Here is a 20837-nt window from a genome sequence, read left to right on the forward strand (position 1 = left end):
ACAGCTGGGCTATTCACCTAAAGATGTAAACAGCTACTTCTAACACGGTAGGACATGGATTTTTCCTATATAATGAGAAAATAACTAGATTTCTTTAATGGGCATCTTGAAATGTGACCCTTTCCAAGGTCCATACAACACAGTCTTATTACTTTCCGTCTTCCTTGCTCAGAAGCCGTAAAGTGGATTCTTGCAAACGGTATTAATCTGCCTTGAAAGATTACATAAATGCTTCTGATGAGTTGTTCACAGCCACTGAAGCTAGCCTCACCCCATAGTGGCTAGGGATATATTACTGATCATAGACTGCACTAGCCTCGAAGTCATTCAGGAACTGGTAAGACTGCAAAACATTAAATAATTTTAGGAGTGTCAAATCCATGATTACCTCAGCCATTCTTGCCCAGGCAGCCAAATTGATTAGTCTCATCAGTCTCGCATTATTTGCAACAGATTATGCAAGCCAGCCAGTTGAGAACTGGCTAAATTTTACTCACTACTTTGCATATAGATCAGATGGTCCTGACAAGGCTTATGGCCAAATTCCTCTGCCTCTTACTCACTGCAACTCTAAACCTGCTCTCATCCACTCAGCATGTTATGCTAGCTGTGTGTTAGCAAATCCTACCCCTGACAATTAAAGTGTTTTTGCCTCCTACACGTCACCACTTACCATACTCCACCCCTCATGCTGCAGCTCATGACGCTATCAGCATCTCCTGGACAACCCCAAGAAATTCCTCATACTACTGGAACTAATGCTAGAACTCATGCCGACCACTGCACACTGTCCTTTAACCTTCCAACATGGCAGACTCAGGAACCTACACAGGCTCAATGCCGCCTTACCTTTTGAGATCCCTAGACCTCCAGCCAAACTCTTAACATCCTGTTTCTCTCCTCTGATTATAGTGTATGTCAACTACCTGAACTGAATAGGTGGAGGCATTGCAGATCAACATGGTCCTGCACACTCCTGCCAGACCACCCTGCAGAACATTCAAGCCCCTCCCCAACATCCTGCTCTCTGTAGCCTAGACTATCACCTTTTCACCTAGTTTATGGCTTACACCCATTTTCTCATCCAAAATCTCAAACATCATCACCATACTCTCAACCACCAGCTACTTACACAGTATTTCTATAACTCTGATATCTGAGGTGATGCAACAACTGTGACCATGAACCTAAACTCTTCAGGTTCCTAGAAACCACCAAGGTCAAACAGTTAGCCATTGCACCAAAGGTAGCATCCTGTACTTGAGTGCACTGTGCACAACCAATACCAATCTCACCTGCCACGCACCATAGCTTTTCATCCGGACTGACAACACAGCCAACCTCCTCCCTTCCAGACCTACCATAAATGACAAATAGAAAATGTTCAAGCATACGTTTCAGTCATTCAAGAACTTCTCTATCAACACACTCTATAACCATGGCTAAACTTTTCAACCCTGACTGCAACATTAGTTGCTGTCTAATATCACCTTCCTATTTTTACCTTCCAGACCACAACTAATATCAAGGCCAATAATCCAAAACCAGCCCTCCCCATAGTACAGAAAATAACTCACTGCAACAAACAAGATATCTAAAGATTGTAGAAGTGTAATGGCAAATCTTGGGGGAAAGTAGAACTTCCAGCTCTTTAGAACCTCTGTTCTTTTCACAGGAAGCTCAACACATTACCGTAGGTTACCTGATACATCACCACTATCATCACTGAAGAATCCAACAGAAGTACAGAACTCTTCAGAGCAAACAAGCTGTGTGTGAATGACCCATGTGACTCACTCATTTGTTCAGTCTGTTGAAAAACACACCACCATTGACCACTTTTTCGGAAATAAAGGTGACAAAATAAAACGGCACATTGACAGCATGGACGTCCTGACTTTCCTACTGTATCATGTCACAGTAGACTGACTTGACCGAATTCAACTCCCCTACCCTCGACAATGGCCTCTTAAGCATGCTCATCTTAATGAAAAATGTACAATGTCAGCTTTATCATTGCATCAGCACTGAAGGCTAGCTCCTCAATGTTGAGATGTTCCACCCACTTCTTGATATCTGTGAAGGGATTTATAAAGCACAGCATTCATGAGTCTAAGAAGATCTCTTGGGGCAATAAGAATTTCTCTACTCTCTCACAATATAGTTGTCAAATCGCCAAGTCCATATGTTTCTGGGAAAGGTTAAGAGGTTGGGCTCCATCTAAATAGGGAGTGGATTTAACATACTGAATTGAAAAGTTCTTGTGATTGTTTTGGCAGTGGAAAAGTAGTTTGGTGTTGAAATGAGGATTGATAGAAGGTGCATGATAGAAGAACATGACCAAGACTTTAGAAAATGCTGTTAAAAAATCCAGAATCCCTTTTTGGGCCAGTACCCAATGCAGGTAATTAATTTTTGAGGATAACTATTGGAATTTCACCAGGCTGAAAACAATTTCTTGCTGGAATATTCTGAATGGCTTGTAAACAAAATAAAGCATTGCCAAGTAGACCTAGGTAAATCTGGTTGTAGTCCATCAGCCTTAAAAGAATTGGCCACTATTTCCCTTTGAGACAAATTCAGAAATGGTATGCTTCACAGAAGAAATTTTAAATGGAAAAAACCCAAATTTAGTAACAACGCAATCTAGGGAACTAGAGACACCTCTTAACCAACTACCTGAAAACAGGCTAAACTTGACACTTATTAAGAAATCCAACTTGAACCCCAATGATCTTGCAAACTATCTATCCCCTCACACATTCTACAGTGCGGGTGAAATCATCAAAAATGCAGTTGCCCCTCTACTCTGTAGAAGAATTAAGAGCAATGTGACTGTTAACATCTAAGTGGACGATGATGCACTCTAGATCACCAGTCACGGTGACTCGTGTCACCTCATCTGATTATCACGCCCTTGCCTAAACCCTTTTTGAGAGGATTAGCCTCAGCTATATGGGGCTCCTAAGTTTCACGTAATTCTCTTAAGGAATAAATTCCAGCTTACCCAAATGAGCACCCTACCGCATCTCTGTAAAATGCTAGTTGTCCCAAGGGGGTGATCTGTCTCAAAGTATCAATCGCTCATGGAACCCCTTGTAGTGCCCCAACTGATATACAAACTGAACCAAGCTGTACTAGAATGTCTCATCAGGAAATTATATCACCTGGCAGAAAAACCCTCATTGTTGCCATCCAGGCATGAATGTCTGATTTAACACCCTGAAAACCAAGTTTGATAACACTGCCAGCAACAACCAAAGGCAATGTGCACAATTAGCTCACAATATTGCTCCTCTTTGACTTAAACTCGCAACTCGTCTACTGCACCAAATTCGTAAGCGACCACAACTCCCTCAACTCAGAACACACATTTAAAAAAAACAAAAAAAAGCCTAGAAGCAAATTAACCGTGGTCCCCAAAGTGAAGGCTTTTCTCCCCAAAGCAGAAAGTCCAAGCCATGATCTCCTCTCGCTTTGGTGAAAGCAGTGTTATCCTCACTGATGTTCTAGAGTCACAACTGACTTTTTTTGCATATTTTTTTCCCATAAAGAAGCAAAAAGCAGAATTGAAAATGTTATAACTTTCTGTAAATGTGACAGAATTTGAAATTGAATGTTAAAAATTAAGTTGGTATTCTCGAATTGATTATTGGGAGCAATGCAAGAATATCAAACAGAATGTAGTATGGTCAATGGGTGAACTCAATTTATTTTAGATTCCAACCTTCCCATCAATTTAGATTTTTTTTTATATTTGTGAACTATATAAAATATACCGTAATTAGGTATTTCTTTAATGAATGCTTGTTTCTGTATTTTTGTGTATTGTTTTGAGGTTCAAATCATTGATATTCCTTAGACAAGGCGCTCGGCTTCTAGTAATGACACAGTGGAGGGTCCCTAGATTCCAATAAACATTCAGTGGGGGTCCCCGGATTCAACTAATAAAGAAATAATTAAGTGGGGGTCCACAAAAGATTAAGAACTGCTGTTCTTCAGTCTTAGTCTTTCTCATCACATTCTTAAATTGTTTAAAAATTGCTTAAGCTCATATAATGTTGCAGATACAGAAGTCATCCATTACAGCAATGTGACTTATAAGTGAAGTTCATCATGGAGGGACTCTGAACTCACCCTTCCTTCATCCAAAAGGTGTTGACTAAATGCCCTTTCAAAAGCAGGTGTTTCCTGGTCTTCTTTCTCTGCTGTCAGATCTCCGCTCATGAGATGTTACCTAATATTATCAGATGCAATCTTTGTATCTGAACAGTCGCACCTTTTTGTGTAGCAATACAAAGTTTGGGCAAATTGTCTTGAAGTTATTTTGCTTAAACTACTGGCTGTGTAATATACATTTCTTCATCCTTGCTGTGTAATCTTCCCACCGGAAGGTAATGGTGATTGTTTTACTCCTAGTTTATAGGTTCTCTGGAATCTCTAATACACTTTCACCAACTCCTTCACGTATGAGCTACTTAAACTGACAAGGTTGTGCTCCTGTGTATGGGAATGGGGGTGGAGGGGCGCGTTTCTGTCCAATTTCTTTTTTTTTAGTGTTTGGCACTGTTACTAGGTAGTAGTATATCTGTCACCATAAAGGTAACCTATTTTGACTAAAGTCCTTTTAACCTCTTCCATGCTCATGACATCTCCCGGCCGTCATGAGTCACGATGGGCGTGTGCGGATGACGGCCGGGAGACGTCATGACTACACCCAGGAATGGAATGTCAGCACTGCGGCAGCGCTGCGGCGGAATTTGCGCCGCAGCGAAGAGGTTATTCATGTCCAGTAAGCACGACGTGTCACTAACCTTTTGATTTGTTCTTCCCTATTCTGTACTGAAATCGCACCACTTTTCCCAAGCTGTTGAGACCACCCATTGAGCCAAGTCATGTGATCCTTTACAATCAGTTTTTTTTACAAAATTTGTCATTATGATGATAAATAATTATTTTGCATGTAAGCCTTCATCTATTTACCTTTTGAGCTGCTCAAGCGGTCAGACAGATTTTCCATGCACAATGTCTAGGGACCAGTTTGATTAGCGTGTTATGCCTAGTTTGGGAGCTTAACGTGTGTTATTTCAAAAGTTATAGAGCCATCAAAATGTTATTTAACATAGTTGTGTTTTGCTCTTACAATGTGGCAGTGATTAACTGTTTTATGTGTTTATACAGTATATATCTAATTGTATTAAATTGTGAAATATTTTTATTGTAGGCGCATCATCTTCGTTGTCTGAATGACTTTGTGGAAGCTCAAATGACTTACTACGCACAATGTTATCAGTACATGCTTGACCTCCAAAAACAACTTGGAAGGTAAATGAATAGCATGTGCTTCCTTTATTAGGTACCATTAGTTCACAATTTGACTCAGTCACAATGTTTAGATAACTAGAAGGGATTTGAGGTGTATCTGATGAAGACATCTAGCTGCAGATTCCTTACCTTAGAATTTCCCAGGTGTCAGGCTAGATCTGAAAGACTTTTGCTTGAGGAATAACCTTGCACGCCAGTAGGTGTAATCAGTTGGCTCCACGTGACGGCGTCCGCGCCGCAGGTGACATCCATGTCACCTATATAGGGGCCACCTCCGTTCTTTTCTTTCTGTGCCAGCTAGCACAGATCTGTAAAGAGGGCTACCCTCTGCCACTTTTTGACAGGCTTTTTTCGATGTTTTGTTGACTGTGTTTGGTGTGTAGGTTTTTCCTCAATGTTGAAGAAGATTTCTTGATTCAAACCATGCAGCGCCTGTGATTGCACCATGTTGTTAAAGGATCCACACTTAATTTGTCTATGGTGCCTTTAGTGTGACCACGACTCAAAATCGTGCTCCATCTACCAGCCCTGGCTCCGAAAGCTTTGGAGGAGCAGTCCCTAAAGCTGCTTGTGTCCTGGTGTTCAGCTCCATGCCATTCACCCTAGGTCTCATTCCTAGTCCCAGTCGAGATGGAGGTCCGGGCACTGCTGTCCCTAAGTCTTCGTCCTCCAAATCGAAGTCGTCAGGTCGGTCAGATACGAGCTATAAAAAACACAAGAAGTCGAAGCATGCATCAATTTTCCCCCCCTCCTTCGGCCAACGTGAGGGAGGACTCTCAATGCTCTAAGCGGCGTTCTGCGGAACCTGCCCCTGGGTTGGCTCCACGATTCCCTGCCTCTTCAGGAGCCGGAGCGATACCCGCCCAGCTTAAATATTATTTGACACCATGCGCCTCATGTTTCGGAGACCTGACCCTCCCATCATACCTCCAGGCCCTGGAGGCTCAGAGGGGGCTCCATCGGGTTCTGTGCCAGCAATCTTCCCCGGCATTGGCCCCTGCACCGAGAATCCTGCCGGTGCCAGCCCCATTCTTATCCCTCACAACTCGGGGGAGGGGGCGGGGATCCACACCTACTGATGCTGATTCTGGCACCCACTGCACCCTTGGATCCTAAATCGATTCCTTAGTCTTATTTTGAGGGGCTAGGAATGGAGGAGGATTGGGAGTGGTCGCTGGACCCTTTACTAGACCAGCATGCGCACAAAATTGACTGGTATGAGGCATTCATCAAGACCACTGGACTGGATGCCACCTCAGATTCTGGCCTGCTTTCTCCCCCTATTGTGGCTACAGAGGTAGGAGCTTCATATGCTATGCTAGTAAGAAAGGCAGTCGAGGTCCTGGACCTTCAGCTACCTTCAGTGGAAGTCAAGACATACATGTTGACAGAGGTCCTACAGCCAGGTGTCTCGTCCTCAGAACACCTCCTGCCTTTTAATGAGGCCTTGAATGATGTCCTTCTGGGAACCTGGTCCAAGCCCAGTACAGGAGCTCCTGTGAATAGGGCAATCACCTGCCGCCATTGATCTGCCCGGCCGACCCAAAATTTCTCACAACCACCCTACACCAAGAGCTTGGTGGTCCAAGCCTCTACTTCACAAGGTGTGTTCCCTTCTGCAACCCTGGACAGGGAATCCAAGAGCCTGAAAAGTTTGGGCAAGAAGATTTATGTCTTCCATCAGCCTTGCATTCAGTGAACACTGCATGCCTATTGAGCCATTATGCCCACTCCTTGTGGGAAACGTTTGTGCAAGTGCTGCCATAGGTCTGGGCCATTCTCTCCAAAGTGGTATCAGACTGGAGAGATGCAGCCAAGTTCACCATTAGTTGTGTGCTTGACACCTCCAATTTGCTGGGCAGAACAATGCCATGCCTGGCTGAGAACTTCTGGCTTTTATGTAGATGTCCAGGCTTCCCTTATTGACATGCCCTTTGATGGCACCCATCTCTTGGGAGAGCAGGAAGACATGACCCTGGTGCGCTTTAGGCACTTGCGGGCTACGGCCATGTCTTTGGACCTCTTGGTGTCCACCCGTCCACGTCTGCTTTTCGCCCCTTTAGTGGCCACAGAAGGGGCTATCAGCCACTCCAGCCATATACCAGCCAGAAGACCGTGCAAGTTCAGCAACCTCTGTGCAGCCGTGGGTGGGCTACTTTCGACCCGGTGGGTCAGGCGGCCAGAGGTCGAGTCAGTCCATTCCTCCCCCTGCAGCCTCTCAATCTTCCTAGTGAGGCCCTTTAAAATCCTGGGCGGCCAGTTGGTGGCAGGATCAACCATCACCTCCACCACTGGCAAAACATCACATCGGACAAGTGGGTTCTTCAGATAGTCCAAAAGGGCTACTCCCTCCCCTTCAAGACTACCCCTCCTTCCATGTCTCCGACTTACGACCGGCTGACAGAGGAACACCTGAACTTGCTTCAGGAGTAAATCAGGACTTTCTTGGCCAAGTGAGCCATAGAGAGGGTTCTGGCACCAGAAGTAGGGTGTAGTTGCTATTCTTGATACTTTCTGGTCTCGAAAAAAGACAGTGGCCTTCTTCCTAGTCTAGATCTGCATGACCTTAATTACTTCCGCAAAAAGGAAAAGTTCAAAACGCTCACTCTGGCTCAGGTCTTGTCTGCGCTAGACCCTGGAGACTGGATGGTGGCGTAGGACTTTCAGGACACCAATTTTCACAGTCCTGTCCTGCCTGCCCATTGGTGCTACCTGTTGTTCACGGTAGGCCACAACCTCTTCAGTTCACAGTACTCCCCTTTGGCCTTGACAGCACTCCTCTGGTGTTAACTTAGGTGATGGAGTATTAGCAGCTCATCTGTGTAGATCAGGGGTGCCAGTCTTCCTATATCTGAATGACTGGCTGTTAAAGGTGAGCCTGTCCAGACTGCCATCTCCAACATCCAGACTACGCTGAATCTCCTGCTTTTCTGGGGTTCACTATCAACATGACGAAGTCACACATGACTCCCTCTCAGGCACACCCTTTCATCAGAGCTGTTCAGGACACATTGCAGTTTTGGGCTTATCCTCCAGAGCGTTTGGTCCAGGATATTCAGGCTATGATACCGATGTTTTCGCCTCGCTCCTGGATATTGGTGAGAGTGGCTCTGACGCTGCTGGGCCCCATGGCCTCCTGCATCCTGCTAGTGACACATGCCAGATGGCATATGTGGGCTCTGCAGTCGGACCTGTAGTTCTAGTCTGCACAGCATCAGTAGAATCTCTCCGACATGTTCCAGATCTCGGAGGGCACTGCAAAGGATCTGCAGTAGTGGCTGACCAACGGCAATTGTGTCAGAGGGTCTCCCTTCCCCTACCAGATTTCACAGTAGTGACAGATGCGTCACTCCTGGGATGGGGCGGCCATCTGGGAGAGGTGAAGGTTAGAGGACTCTGGTCTCCCGCGGAATCCGCACTCCACATCAACTTGCTGGAGCTCCGAGCTGATTTAGGTGTTCACTGACAACACCACCACCATGCGGTGCTTCAAGAAACAGGGCAGGGTGGGGGCATGGACCCTTTGTCAAGAGGCCCTGCATCTCTGGACATGGCTGATACAGCAGGGCATATCCCTGGTGGTTCAACACCTGACAGGTTCGTTGAAAGCCAGGGCGGAAGCACTCAGCCGGCGATGCCTAGCAGATCACAAATGGTGTCTCCATCCGGAGGTGGCCAAGGTCTCTTTCAGAAGTGGGGAAAACCTTGTTTAGATCTGTGCAATGTCAACAGTTTTGTGCTCTGGGGTTTCCAGGTTGACGCTTTTTATCTCAAGTGAAGCTTTTGCCTCCTGTACGCCTTTCTGCCCATCCCACTCCTGTCCAGAGTGCTCAAGAAGCTCAGGAGCGACTGGGTCTAAGTCATTCTTGTGGCTCTGGACTGGGCACGGAGAGTCTGGTATCCTGATCTTCTCCAGCTGTGCATCAGTCCTCTGATCAGGCTGCCCCTTCGGGAGGCTCTTCGGTCGCAGGGGAGGGTCTTCCACCCGAACCTGTCAATTCTACACCTTTTTGTGTGGAGATTGAGTGCCGACAGATGACAGCATTCCATCTTTCTCCAGAAGTCTATGATGTGATTTTAGCAGCCAGGCATCCCTCTACCAAGACTTTGTACACCTGCCGGTGGCAGAAATGTGTAAAATATTGTAAACCGATTTCTTAAGGGGTTTGTACATATGTTCCCACCCGCCCCATTCATCATGCCTCAGTGGGACCTTAATTTGGTTCTCACCTTCCTGCGCTCCATTCGAACCTCTGTACAACTGCCCCCTCCGGCTGCTTTCTATCAAAACAGCTTTTTTAAGGGCAATAACTTCTGCCAGGAGGGTGAGCGAATTGCAGACTCATCATCCAGGCCTCCTTAGCTGATCATCTTCCTTGATAAGTTGGAGCTTAGCACTAGGGCCTCTTTCTAACCAAAAGTGGTATCACCTTTCCAAGTGGGGCAATCCGTCACCTTGCCCACTTTCAATGCTCCTCCGCACCCCTCTGAAGAGGAGTGTCTCGTCTGGACCCAAAAAGAGCATTGTCGTTCTACCTTGACCACACTAAAGAGTTCCGAGTAGACTACCATCTTTTCGTGGGGTACATTGGATCAAAGAAATATTGTGCGGTGCAGAAGAAGACTATCTTGCAATGGATCATCCTTTGCATCAAAATTTGAAGGATTAAGAGCTTATTCCACCAGAGCTAAAGCTGCGACCACAGCATTGCAACATGGTGTTCCAGTCCTTGATATTTGTCAGGCAGCAACGTGGGCATCACTGCACACGTTCACGAAGCACAACCGCTTGGACTGTCCAGTCCATAGGGACGGCCTCTTTAGCCGCTCTGTCCTGCAAGACTTTTAGGTCTAAACTTGTCCTCCGGGGAAGGTATTGCTGGTGTATATGTTTTAAGGTAAGGAGTCTGCAGCTAGGTGTCTCTATCAGATAGACAAGTTACTTACCTTTGGTAACGCCTTATCTGGTAGAGATATAATCTAGCTGCAGATTTCTTACCAACCCACCCATCCTCCCTGCACGCATGTTTTTAGAGTCAAGGCTGATCCCTTTTAGGGCTCCAGTTGTTCTAAACACACCACTGTTGGTTCACTTCATGCATCCGCGCACCTGGTTTGGAAAGTTGTGAAAAGTAACTGACGTCAGCGTGCCAGGGTGGCACCTATATAGGTGACGCAGATGTAACTTCCAGCGCGGACGACTAGGCCGATGACGTCATGCAGAGCCAACTGATGCCACCTATTGGCACACACAGGTATTACTCGAGCAAAGGTCTCCAGTTCTGGCCTGAAGCCTGGGAAATTCCAAGGTAAGGAATCTGTGGCTAGATTATGTCTCTACCAGATAAGGCATTACCGAATGTAAATAACTTGTCTGTTGTGGTCATTTGTCATGTGGACATCTTATGAGAGAGAGTGGGACATAAATTGACTGTGGAAAAGTTGTCTTAGTACTGTTACCTGTGAAACATTGTTATAATCAGTTGCCGAAAACTATTTGTGCTCCAGATAGAACTTGTATTCATTTGTTTGCAAATTGTGCTTACAACTCCCAATCCAAGTACCTATTTAAACAAAAACTGAATTTTTACTTATGGATTTATAGTGCACTATTATTTTTTTTAAAAGGGTATCCTCATGCCCCTTTGGGCAGAGGCAGTAGACTGGCCAAAAACCCTTAACCAGAACCCAATACAAGACAAGATTGTAGAAGAAGAGCACCAAACTAAGGTGATCTCACAAATATACTGCATGATCATTAATAGTAAGCCAGACAAACTCAAGAAACTGCGGGCAACGTGAGTAAGGGAAATAGACTCAATGGTAGATATTCATTGGGAGGCTGCTTTAATGCAACCTAGAGAGGTGGCCATCAAGACCAGACTGTACCTCATGTAACTTAAGATCCTAAATTGAATATATATGTTAGAAATTAAGTTTCTGGTTGGCAGAGGTATGCACCCTGTCCAAGCAGGAACCATAGTCCTAGTCAGGGTAAGTAAGATACACACCCTAAATTAACCTGTGCTCACCCTCTGATAGCTTGGCACAGAGCAGTCATGCTTAACTTTAGCGGCAATGTGTAAAGTATTTGTACAACGCTTCAAACAGTGAAAACACCACTCAAAAAGATACAAAACCTAGTTCGAAAAATAGCTTAATGTATTGAACAAAACGACAAAAACCCAATAAGCATAACCGGAGTTAGGACATGTTACCCACACTAGTACATTTCCTACCTTTCACATACACTGCACCCTGCCCAGGGGGGTATCTGGGGCTTACCCTAGGGGTGTTCTATGTGTAAGAAAAAGGGAAGGGTCAGGCCTGGCAAGTGTGTACACTGGCCAGGTCAACATGGTAGTTACCAAACTGCGCACAGGCACTGCAGTGGCAGGCCTGAGACACCATCTTAGGGCTACTCCTGTGGGTGGCACAATCAGTGCTGCAGGCCTACTAGTAGCATTTGAATTACCAGCCCTGGCACACTCCGTGCATTGTACTAGGGTTCTACTGGTAAAACAAATATACCAATCATGGATAACCAATCACAGTAACAATTTACACAGAGAGCATATGCACCTTAGTACTGATCAGCAGTGGTTAAGTGCCCAGAGTCTTATAGCCAACAACCACAGGTCAGGAGAAATAAAGGAGGAAGAAGCAAAACATTTGGGGATAACCCTGCAAAACGGGCAGTTTCCAACACAACCCCCTTCCAGCCTAAAGCCAGGGTAGACCAATCAATGCCTTGATGGGCTTCCCTGCTTGGGGCAACAGAACATGGAACCTAGCCCAAACAGCAGGGAACTTTTCCTGTTCTACGCCTCCCTGAACCCAGTTGGATCCTCTTGTCTCAGGGCCCACTAAGCTAAACCATGGGGGACCCTTCTCCTCACCTGGGGACCCCATCTGTGCAGCGCCTAAGCTTACTTTGCTCACAGATGCGTACGCCCTGGTAGACAGTACTCACCTGGCCAACACAGCTGTGTGCACCAGTCCACCCCCAGGGTGTGACTCCAGCCCCCCTCCCCGGGGCAACTCTGTCCACCAGGACAACTAGCCACAGTGGCCACTGACAGCTGTCAGTGATGAGAGCCAGGCCTCATGCCTGTCAGGTCTCTCTAACCTCTGCGGCGTCAGAAAGTGGGGCACAGTAGCCCAGGTGCCTGGCACCTTTTCTCCACAGTCCCTCCTGCCAAGTCAGGTATGGCATCCTGGTACTGGCCCGCCAGCCCAGGGTCTGCCCCTCAGGCTGACCAGAGGTCACAGGCGAGGCTCTACTCCCCCTACCTCTGGGGTCCTGCACTCTCTTCCCAGGAGAGGTGCCCTCAGAATACAACTCTCCCACCAGTTCATGACCTCTCTCCTGCAACTGGTCTCCCAACCTAGGATCCAAACCCTCAGGTTGCAGTAGGGTCAGAGGTGAGGACTCCCTCTCTCTGCACCCCCTTCCAGAGTTCTGCACCCTCCCACCTGGAGTGGTATTACTAGAAGCCAAAACGGTAGGGACACTGATTACAGATGTCCTGCCCTCCATGTCAGGCAGAACCTGAACCTGGCCTCCCAACCCAGGGACCAAACCCTGCGGTTGAACACTTTCCTGGCACAACAGGACTTCTGGGTACTCACACAGTATCTCCCCGGGGGTAAAACATGACTCGTGTGACAGTCTGCCTGGCGCAGGTCTCCCGACCCCTGTCCATCTGACAGTGCGCGAAGATACCCCAGGTCAGAAGTGGTGTCGCCATGGTCACTCCTTGGAGGCTCAGTCCTTCTGGCTGGCCCCTGACAAACTGGTTCTTCCAATGGGGAACACATCGCGCTCTCACCCCTCAATCTGGACTTCTGCACCCTCCCAACTGGAGTGGCACCGCCAGACACCAGAACCACTGGAGCTCCGTTTACAGACGCTCCGGATTCTCCTGACACTAGGAGATCCCCCTCAAATGGTCTACCAGTACAGCTTAGGTCCCCAACCTGGCGTTCCCCTAGGCAACCCTCCGGCCCTGAGACTGGGTTTCGGGCACCTTGGGACACAGCCCACACTCACTCCTTCTCCACTGAGACAGGATGTGAGCCCCTACACCCCTAACACTACACTGGGACCTATCTCAGCTACTCTGAACCTCTTTCACCACACAGAACCGGAAGATACCTGAGCCACCATTTTAGGATCACTCCCCAATGCCTCTTCAGACCCTCTGGAATCCACCAAGAGGTCTGCCTCCAATGCACGATCCCTGGAATCAGAGAACTCACACTCCGCCGGGTGTTGGCATAGCTCTGGAAAACAGGGACTTAAAATTTGCTCTCCAACAAATGAATAACACAGCCCCCACAGTTGTTAACCAAGCTACCCTTTGCCTCACCCTCCAGTGCCTCACACAAGTACCCCACACCACTCTCCTGAGATTGGCAAGACAGTGTCTAACTATCTCTGTCACTCAACCCACACTCTTCTGAGCGGTCTCCACACTCCAGGATTTCTACCATGGGGGAACTCCTCTCCCTGCACCTCTCAGCTAGAGTCAGCAGAGTGTCCATCCCACCACTAAGAATATGATCCCCTGTGTCAGTTCCCCAATCTCCTTCAGGGACACTTCACACCACTGGAGCTACCTCATAAACCTGAACCCCCTGGTGTATGTTAACCCCCTTCCTCAAGTCAAGCACCACATCTCTGGGTGTGTGTACTTCTCCCTCAGCACTAGATATCACAATTTTGCTGCCACCATCTGAGCTGGACTCCACCTCCAACTCAGCAAAGCTCACTTCCTGAGCTACACACATTTCCTGTTCAGCTGAGACCCTCGTGGCCTCATTCCTCTCAAGCTCAAAATTAAGCTCCCTCATTCTTAATTCATGTGCCAAGGTCAATTTCATTTCTTCCAAGGCAAAACTCTACTTGCTCTCTAAAAGCAACTGCTTTTCCCCCATGGCTGCCTTTTGGTTCTGCAGTTTCAAAACTTCCAGCTCATGTTCTCTGATCTTCTGGTTCTCTTCCCACTCTTCCCAGGAGAGACTCCCCGCGGAATGGACGCTAACAGCCCTGGAGGCTGCTCTTGGCACAGGCAAATCCTGTGGCCCGAACCCATTCCCCTTGTCATCCTCATCCACATTTGTCTCCTCTCCTTCAGCTCCTTTGACCTGCCACCAGGCTTTTAAGGGATTCTGTAGCTCATCCTTCTTAGCGCTACTCCTTGTGGGATACACACTTTAGATTACCCCTGCTCACCCCCTTGGTAGCTCGGCACAGGCAGACAGGCTTATCCCAAAGGCAATGTGTAAAGTATTTGTACCAACACTCACAGTAACACCGTGAAAACAAAACAAATGGACACCACACCAGATTAGAAAAATAAAATATTTTGATCTAAACTAAACAAGACCAAAACGACAAAACACCCACTTACAAAAACTCAGTAGAATGTCTTTAGAAAGGTTGTTGCAAAAATAAACTTGTAGATGATCATATGTGACACTCAAAGTACCTGGGATGCGTCATGCAAAACAACCAAAAGAGGCGCAGAGAAGGTGATGCGTCGGTTCTTCCTGCGCTCCGGTTCCGAAGCGACAAGATGGCGCCTTGATGCTTTGCAGCGATCCACTGCAATGCGACAAAATGGCAGCTTTGTTGCGATGCGACAATGTGGAGGCGATGCGTGCATGCCCGACGGCCGTCCTGCGAACTCGGTGATTTTCTGAGCCACGACAGGCCCTGCGACACGCTTCTCCAGTGATGCGACTGCACACTCTGTGCGGCGGCACGCTTCTCCAGTGATGCGACGGCGAGCAGCGGCGACACGCTTCCTCGATGATGCGACAGCGGCTGCTGCGGCGGCGTCATGCTTCTCTCTCGTTGCATCGCGCTTCCAGCTCCCAGCATCAAAAAGGCCTCACACATAGTTACAGGCCCACCTAGCAGACTAGAACTCCCAGCAAGAAAGTTCAGGGAGTTGTGGTTGAAGTCCTTTTGTGCTTGGGACTTCAGAAACACGATGCCAGCTCTTCTCAGGCTCTTGGAGACTTTTCTTCAGAGGGACACAGCACACAGCAAAGTCCTTCTTCAAGCAGGGGACACAGCACACAGCAAAGTCCTTTAGATCTCTCCTTAGTAGAAATAGCAAACAGCAGGCCAACCCCAGACACACAGCAAGGGCAATGCTTCTCCTCAGTCTCTTCAGCTAATCTTCTTTGGCAGGGATTCCTCTTGATCATGAAGTAGTCTAACTTTGAGGGGTTTTAGCTCTAGTATTTATACCCCAAAAGTCTTTGTTCTCTATGTATGAGCGGTCCTGGACCTAGTCCAAACCATTTCTGGGGGCACTCTGCCAGTGCGCATCTTCTTCCTTTGTGAGTGTGAGCCAGGGTCATCAGACGCACCGCAGGCGGTGGAGCCAGCATTGTGGGAGGTAGGCACAGCCCTATTCAGGCCCAGGTGCTACTCCTCCCACCACTCCAAATGCAGATAGGTCTATTCAGCCTAGTGCTGACTTGCTCAGACCCCTGGAGCCACCCCAGCCCCTGTCACTCTAAAACCAGATAGTCAATCCACAAACAGGCAAAGGCACACAGAAAGGTTTAACAAGAAAATAGCCACTTTCTAAAAGTGCTATTTTCAAACACTGAATTAAAAAACCATCCATCCTAAAAGATGTGTTATTAAATTCTGAGTTCAGGGATACCAGATTCCAAATTTCTATCTTGCTCCTATGGGAAGATATGCAGGTAAACCTGTTACACAGCATTCCCCATTCTGTCCTATGGGCAAGATAGCCTTTCAATAGTGAAAAACGAAATTGGCAGTATTTCACTATCAGGACATGTTACCCTCACTAGTACATGTCCTACCTTTCACATACACTGCACCCTGCCCAGGGGGGGGGGGGGGGGACCTTGGGCCTACCCTAGGGGTGTCCTATGTGTTATAAAAAGGGAAGGGTCAGGCCTGGCAAGTGTGTAGACTGCCCAGGTCAACATGGCAGTTGCCAAACTGCGCACAGGCACTGCAGTGGCAGGCCTGATACACCACCCTGCCCAGGGGTGGGGGGGGACCTTGGGCCTACCCTAGGGGTGTCCTATGTGTTATAAAAAGGGAAGGGTCAGGCCTGGCAAGTGTGTAGACTGCCCAGGTCAACATGGCAGTTGCCAAACTGCGCACAGGCACTGCAGTGGCAGGCCTGATACACCATCCTGTGGGTGGCACAATCAGTGCTGCAGGCCCACTTGTAGCATTTGAATTACCAGCCCTGGCACACTCAGTGCACTTTACTAGGGACCTACTGGTAAAACAAATATACTAATCATGGATAACCAATCACAAAAACAATTTACGCAGAGAGCATATGCACCTTAGCACTGATCAGCAGTGGTAAAGTGCCCAGAGTCTTATAGCCAACAACCACAGGTCAGGAAGAAGCAAAAAGTTTGGGGATAACCCTGCAAAAAGGGCCATTTCCAACACAATTGTAATGTTTTTATCATGCCTCATTGTCACTTGAAATATTATATTTGGTAGAATGTTGGCCTCCGGGCACCAGATGCTGTACATAAGATGCTTGCATATCAATGACTGCTGCATTGTTTGTTAAAAAACCAAAAATAAACCTTAAAAAAAAAACTGCACACACATGCTTTGCAGTGGCAGGCTGGCTGAGACATATTTAAAGGGCGACAGAAATGGGTGGCAAAATGACCCACTAGTAGCATTTAATTGAATTTACAGGCCCTGAGCACATGTAGTGAACATTACTGGGGACTTATAAGTAAATTAAATGTGCCCTTTCTGGATAAGCCACAGTTACCATGTTTTAGGCCGAGAGCATATGCACTTTAGCACTGGTTAGCAGTGGTAAAGTGCCCAGTGTCCTAAAGCCAGCAAAAAAATAAAAATGGGGGTCTGAAGGCAAAAAATCAGGGGAAACCACGCCAAGAATACCAGGTCTCGCAAATATACTATAAAAGAAGTTGGCATTTTATGATGGACTGTGCAAGAGCTACACATGTCTTAGATGCAAGGTAGCTGAAGGCACTTTTCTACACACTCTGTGAGTGTCCTCCCATAGCAGCCTACTGGACCACAATCAGGAGAGAATTGGAAATAGTACTCAACGCTACTATCCCAATGACCTCACAGTACATCTGATTAGGCATCCTCTGTGAGGTGGACTTTAACATGGCCAACCTACTGTTCTGCAGCCTGACTTTCATAGTGGCAAAAAGGGTCATAGCCAAATGGTGAGGCTCATCACCAAGTGAGACCAAAAGGCGGTGGACCTCGGGCATAAACATGTGTATGGAAGCAGAAAAAAGTGGCTTACGCCAGCTGGGGTTGCCCAAGAAGTTTAAGAAGGGGGAAAAGGAAAGCTCATTATGGCTTGTATTGAGCACAGCAGAAAATAGACACATTGCACACTATGGAGGTAGGATGAGTTGGGTTATGGTAGGTCTGAAGGAGATGCAAGCTTTTTTGCCAAACGAGTGGGGAGTGATAGGGCAAATTGATGTGTCTGGGTGGGCTGTGGCAGGATTGGGAGCATTTGATCATTGATGTAAGATGTAGTTGCCCTAGACTGGCAAGAGAATGGCAGAAATCATTAGTTCTCTGTTTAAAAAAAAAAACAGATTAAAAAGTGTCCTCGCGTTTCAAGAATATATTGCAGTGACTGGTGTCCCCCTCGTTAGATAACAGGCCAAGTTTTTGGCTTCTTGAAAAACTGCAAAGAAAGGCTATTTCGGTGTTTGGCTGCCAGTTAGAAGTAGGACGACCTTCTTGAGCGCTATTCTGATTGCAGGAAAACATAGTAGGAAGGCTGAAGAAGAACGAAGGGCGCAGTTGGGAACTTAAGCTAACATACAGCATTAAATACAAGGGTGATTTTGTCTGTAAAGTATGATGGCATTAGCATAAACAGATCTTTAAGCTACTGACAACCCATAGAGGGCATGTCAATATGAAGCTATAGAAGAGCATGGAGTAAGACTAAATAATAGCCTAACCCCAATAAGAAGGTTTCTAAACCAACTCAAAATTGCCTAATTCAAAGTGTGAGCTTGGCGTGCTCCAAGAGCCTCTTACTGCGATTCTTTCCGGATATGTCATCAGTCTAGCTGAGGTAGGTCTCTTCACACCAATCCTATCAGACATACCCATAGATCATCATGAAGGGGTTGCATGTTTACATTTTGTCCAGTAATTGTCAGCAAAATCAATATTGGGCTTTTTGCCCTGGCTTTTTCTCTTTTAATAACAGACACACAATGGTGAAGAGAAATGGATAAAGATCATCAAAACAAGAAAAAGCATCTCAGTGTTCCATTACTGGAATTTTCTTCCAGTGCTTATATTTCTTAAACCCCGAAATGCTAAGGTCCCCCCCACCACCATTTTTTGATATATGGGAAGGTTTTCTTTTGAACATTCCTAACTTTTTTCCACAAAGTTCAGGCTACATTTTCTTCCTTTTTTCCCTGCGTGTTCAAGATTTACCTGGAAGGACCAGAGAAATACCCCAAATGTAGCAAAAATTATTATTATTTTTTTAACAACCATTTGCTGTGCAAGAAAGTATGTGTTTCTTTTAAGAATGTAATCAATAAAAGATTGGTTGTGCCAAGATCACCCACTTCCCCAGTTTTCAAGAATAGGTGGAGGTGAATAGAAACATTTATCCATCACAATTTTGCAATTTTCTAAGTGGTAGTCAATTTTCGCAATTGTTGTGGTATCTGCCTACTTGCAGTTTGTGATCGAAACGGGTGTGAACCTAGAAAGTTATATTTTTCTGAAAAGTAAACCAAATTCAGTATGCTGTCATTTGTGTATTTCGCTCATGGTTTTCCCAAACAAACTAATTGTTGAAATAAAAAATGTAGGGAATAAAAAAAAGGGGTCAATGTTTTCATCTGTAGTTCTTTGTCGCAATGGTTGATTTACCAAAGTAATACCATAACTTCTGTCATATTCTTCTTAGCAGAGATATGTAGCATTTATTTGTGGTTCAAAAACACGCAGCACCGTCAAATGAGCTGCAGCTTAAAATTATATTTCATTGGGCACCGGGCAGGCATCGATTCCTATGTTAAAATGTATTGAATGAAGAATGTTATGTTATGTTAGTAAGTGTTGTAGAGCGCATAAATGCCCGGAGGCGTGTTGGCGCTAGGTGAACTGCAGAGAAGGACACCAAAGAGCTAAGTGGTGGAAAACAGCCAAGTTTTCAGAGATTTCCTAAAAGCCAAAAGATTGCATATGAAGGAGACATATACATATTTTTTAAATGTGCACAAGGTGACAAGTTTAGGAATAGGTATTTGTACAACTCAGAATTTTGGGTTACTCATAATATTATGTGATTCAGAAGGCATTTTACAAAGTGTGTTCTTTCTTGCACACAGGCTTGCATTCGAAAGCCAAAAATTGAGAGGAATTCAATTGATGATGACAAATGCTCTAATCCTCTGTCTGCCCACACTTCTTTCGGTTAAAAAAAATTAAATAAATAAAAAATTACATTTGTGCTGGTGAGCCAGTCATCCATGACAGAAAAGTCCCCAAAATGCAACAAGGAAACGTCAAGATATTTCTTTTCAAATTCACTCCTGGCTAAATGGATAGATGTGGTTTTGGGCCCGGGCTGGACTGGCACCCAAGGAAACGTACAACCTCAGACATTTCTGAAAACTGCACGCCCTGTGTAATCTACGATAGAGTATTTCATGGATCCCTGTTTGTTTTCCTGACAGAATGTTTTCCAAACGTCGATATTTGGTTAAAATCATGGATTTTCCTCACATCTCTGTGGTGAAAAGCTCTCGAATCTGCGAATAGGCAAAAACATTCTTCCACCCAGCATTCTAACACTTCTACCGATAAAAGCGGTACCCCAATTATGTGCGTGGACCTATCATCCTTTGCAAGTACCCGTCAAAACTTGGACCATGTTTAGTCAGTGTTGTCAATGAGTGCTTCACTTGGTTAAAGTTTTGGTCCATTTGTTAGGTCCTCCAACATATGGTCGGTAGCATTTAAAAGTAAGTGCAGGATGGTAATACTTTGGTCATTAGGTGGTAGTAAACACAACAAGATGATGGACGGAGTGCTGAAACTTCTCAGACACTCACCCCCAGTCACAGATCTGGGTTTAATCAATTATCGTTCTTTAGCTCATTTTGTCACCCCAGTTCGGATCCAGTTATATGCAAATCAGACTTGACCCTGCGCCTCATGGTAACACTCCAGCCTGAACTACCATGCCAGGTATTCCCTGGACGGGAAACAAGTATCCTAGAACTGGTTTCAGGGTAACACCCCTCATCAGCCAGGCTAGATTGAATCCAGTGGCAAAGTGAGCAAGGGGCCCACGTCTGGGCTTACCCTGCCAACTTATGCCCCCCCACCCCCCCCCCCCCCCACCCTGAGTACCAATGACAGTGTAAGCAGCCATAGCTTAAATGCTCCAGCTAGTTTCACTTTCAGTCTATGTGACGGTGTGCATAGCTCGATTCTT

The 20837-nt window shown here is 46.2% G+C and overlaps 1 protein-coding gene across 4 annotated transcripts in view; it reads left to right on the forward strand.

Annotated features, from left to right (window-relative positions):
- SH3GLB1 (SH3 domain containing GRB2 like, endophilin B1) overlaps positions 1-20837 on the forward strand; it is a 316467-nt gene that overhangs the window by 258505 nt on the left and 37125 nt on the right. For all 4 annotated transcript variants that reach the window (XM_085602119.1, XM_085602120.1, XM_085602122.1 and 1 more), the window contains one exon: positions 5225-5325. In XM_085602119.1, coding sequence (XP_085458245.1) covers positions 5225-5325 — 101 coding nt within the window. The remainder of the gene's footprint in view (positions 1-5224; positions 5326-20837) is intronic.

This window comes from Triturus cristatus, chromosome 4_2 (genome assembly GCF_964204655.1).
Source record: "Triturus cristatus chromosome 4_2, aTriCri1.1, whole genome shotgun sequence".
Taxonomy (NCBI): Eukaryota; Metazoa; Chordata; class Amphibia; order Caudata; family Salamandridae; genus Triturus; species Triturus cristatus.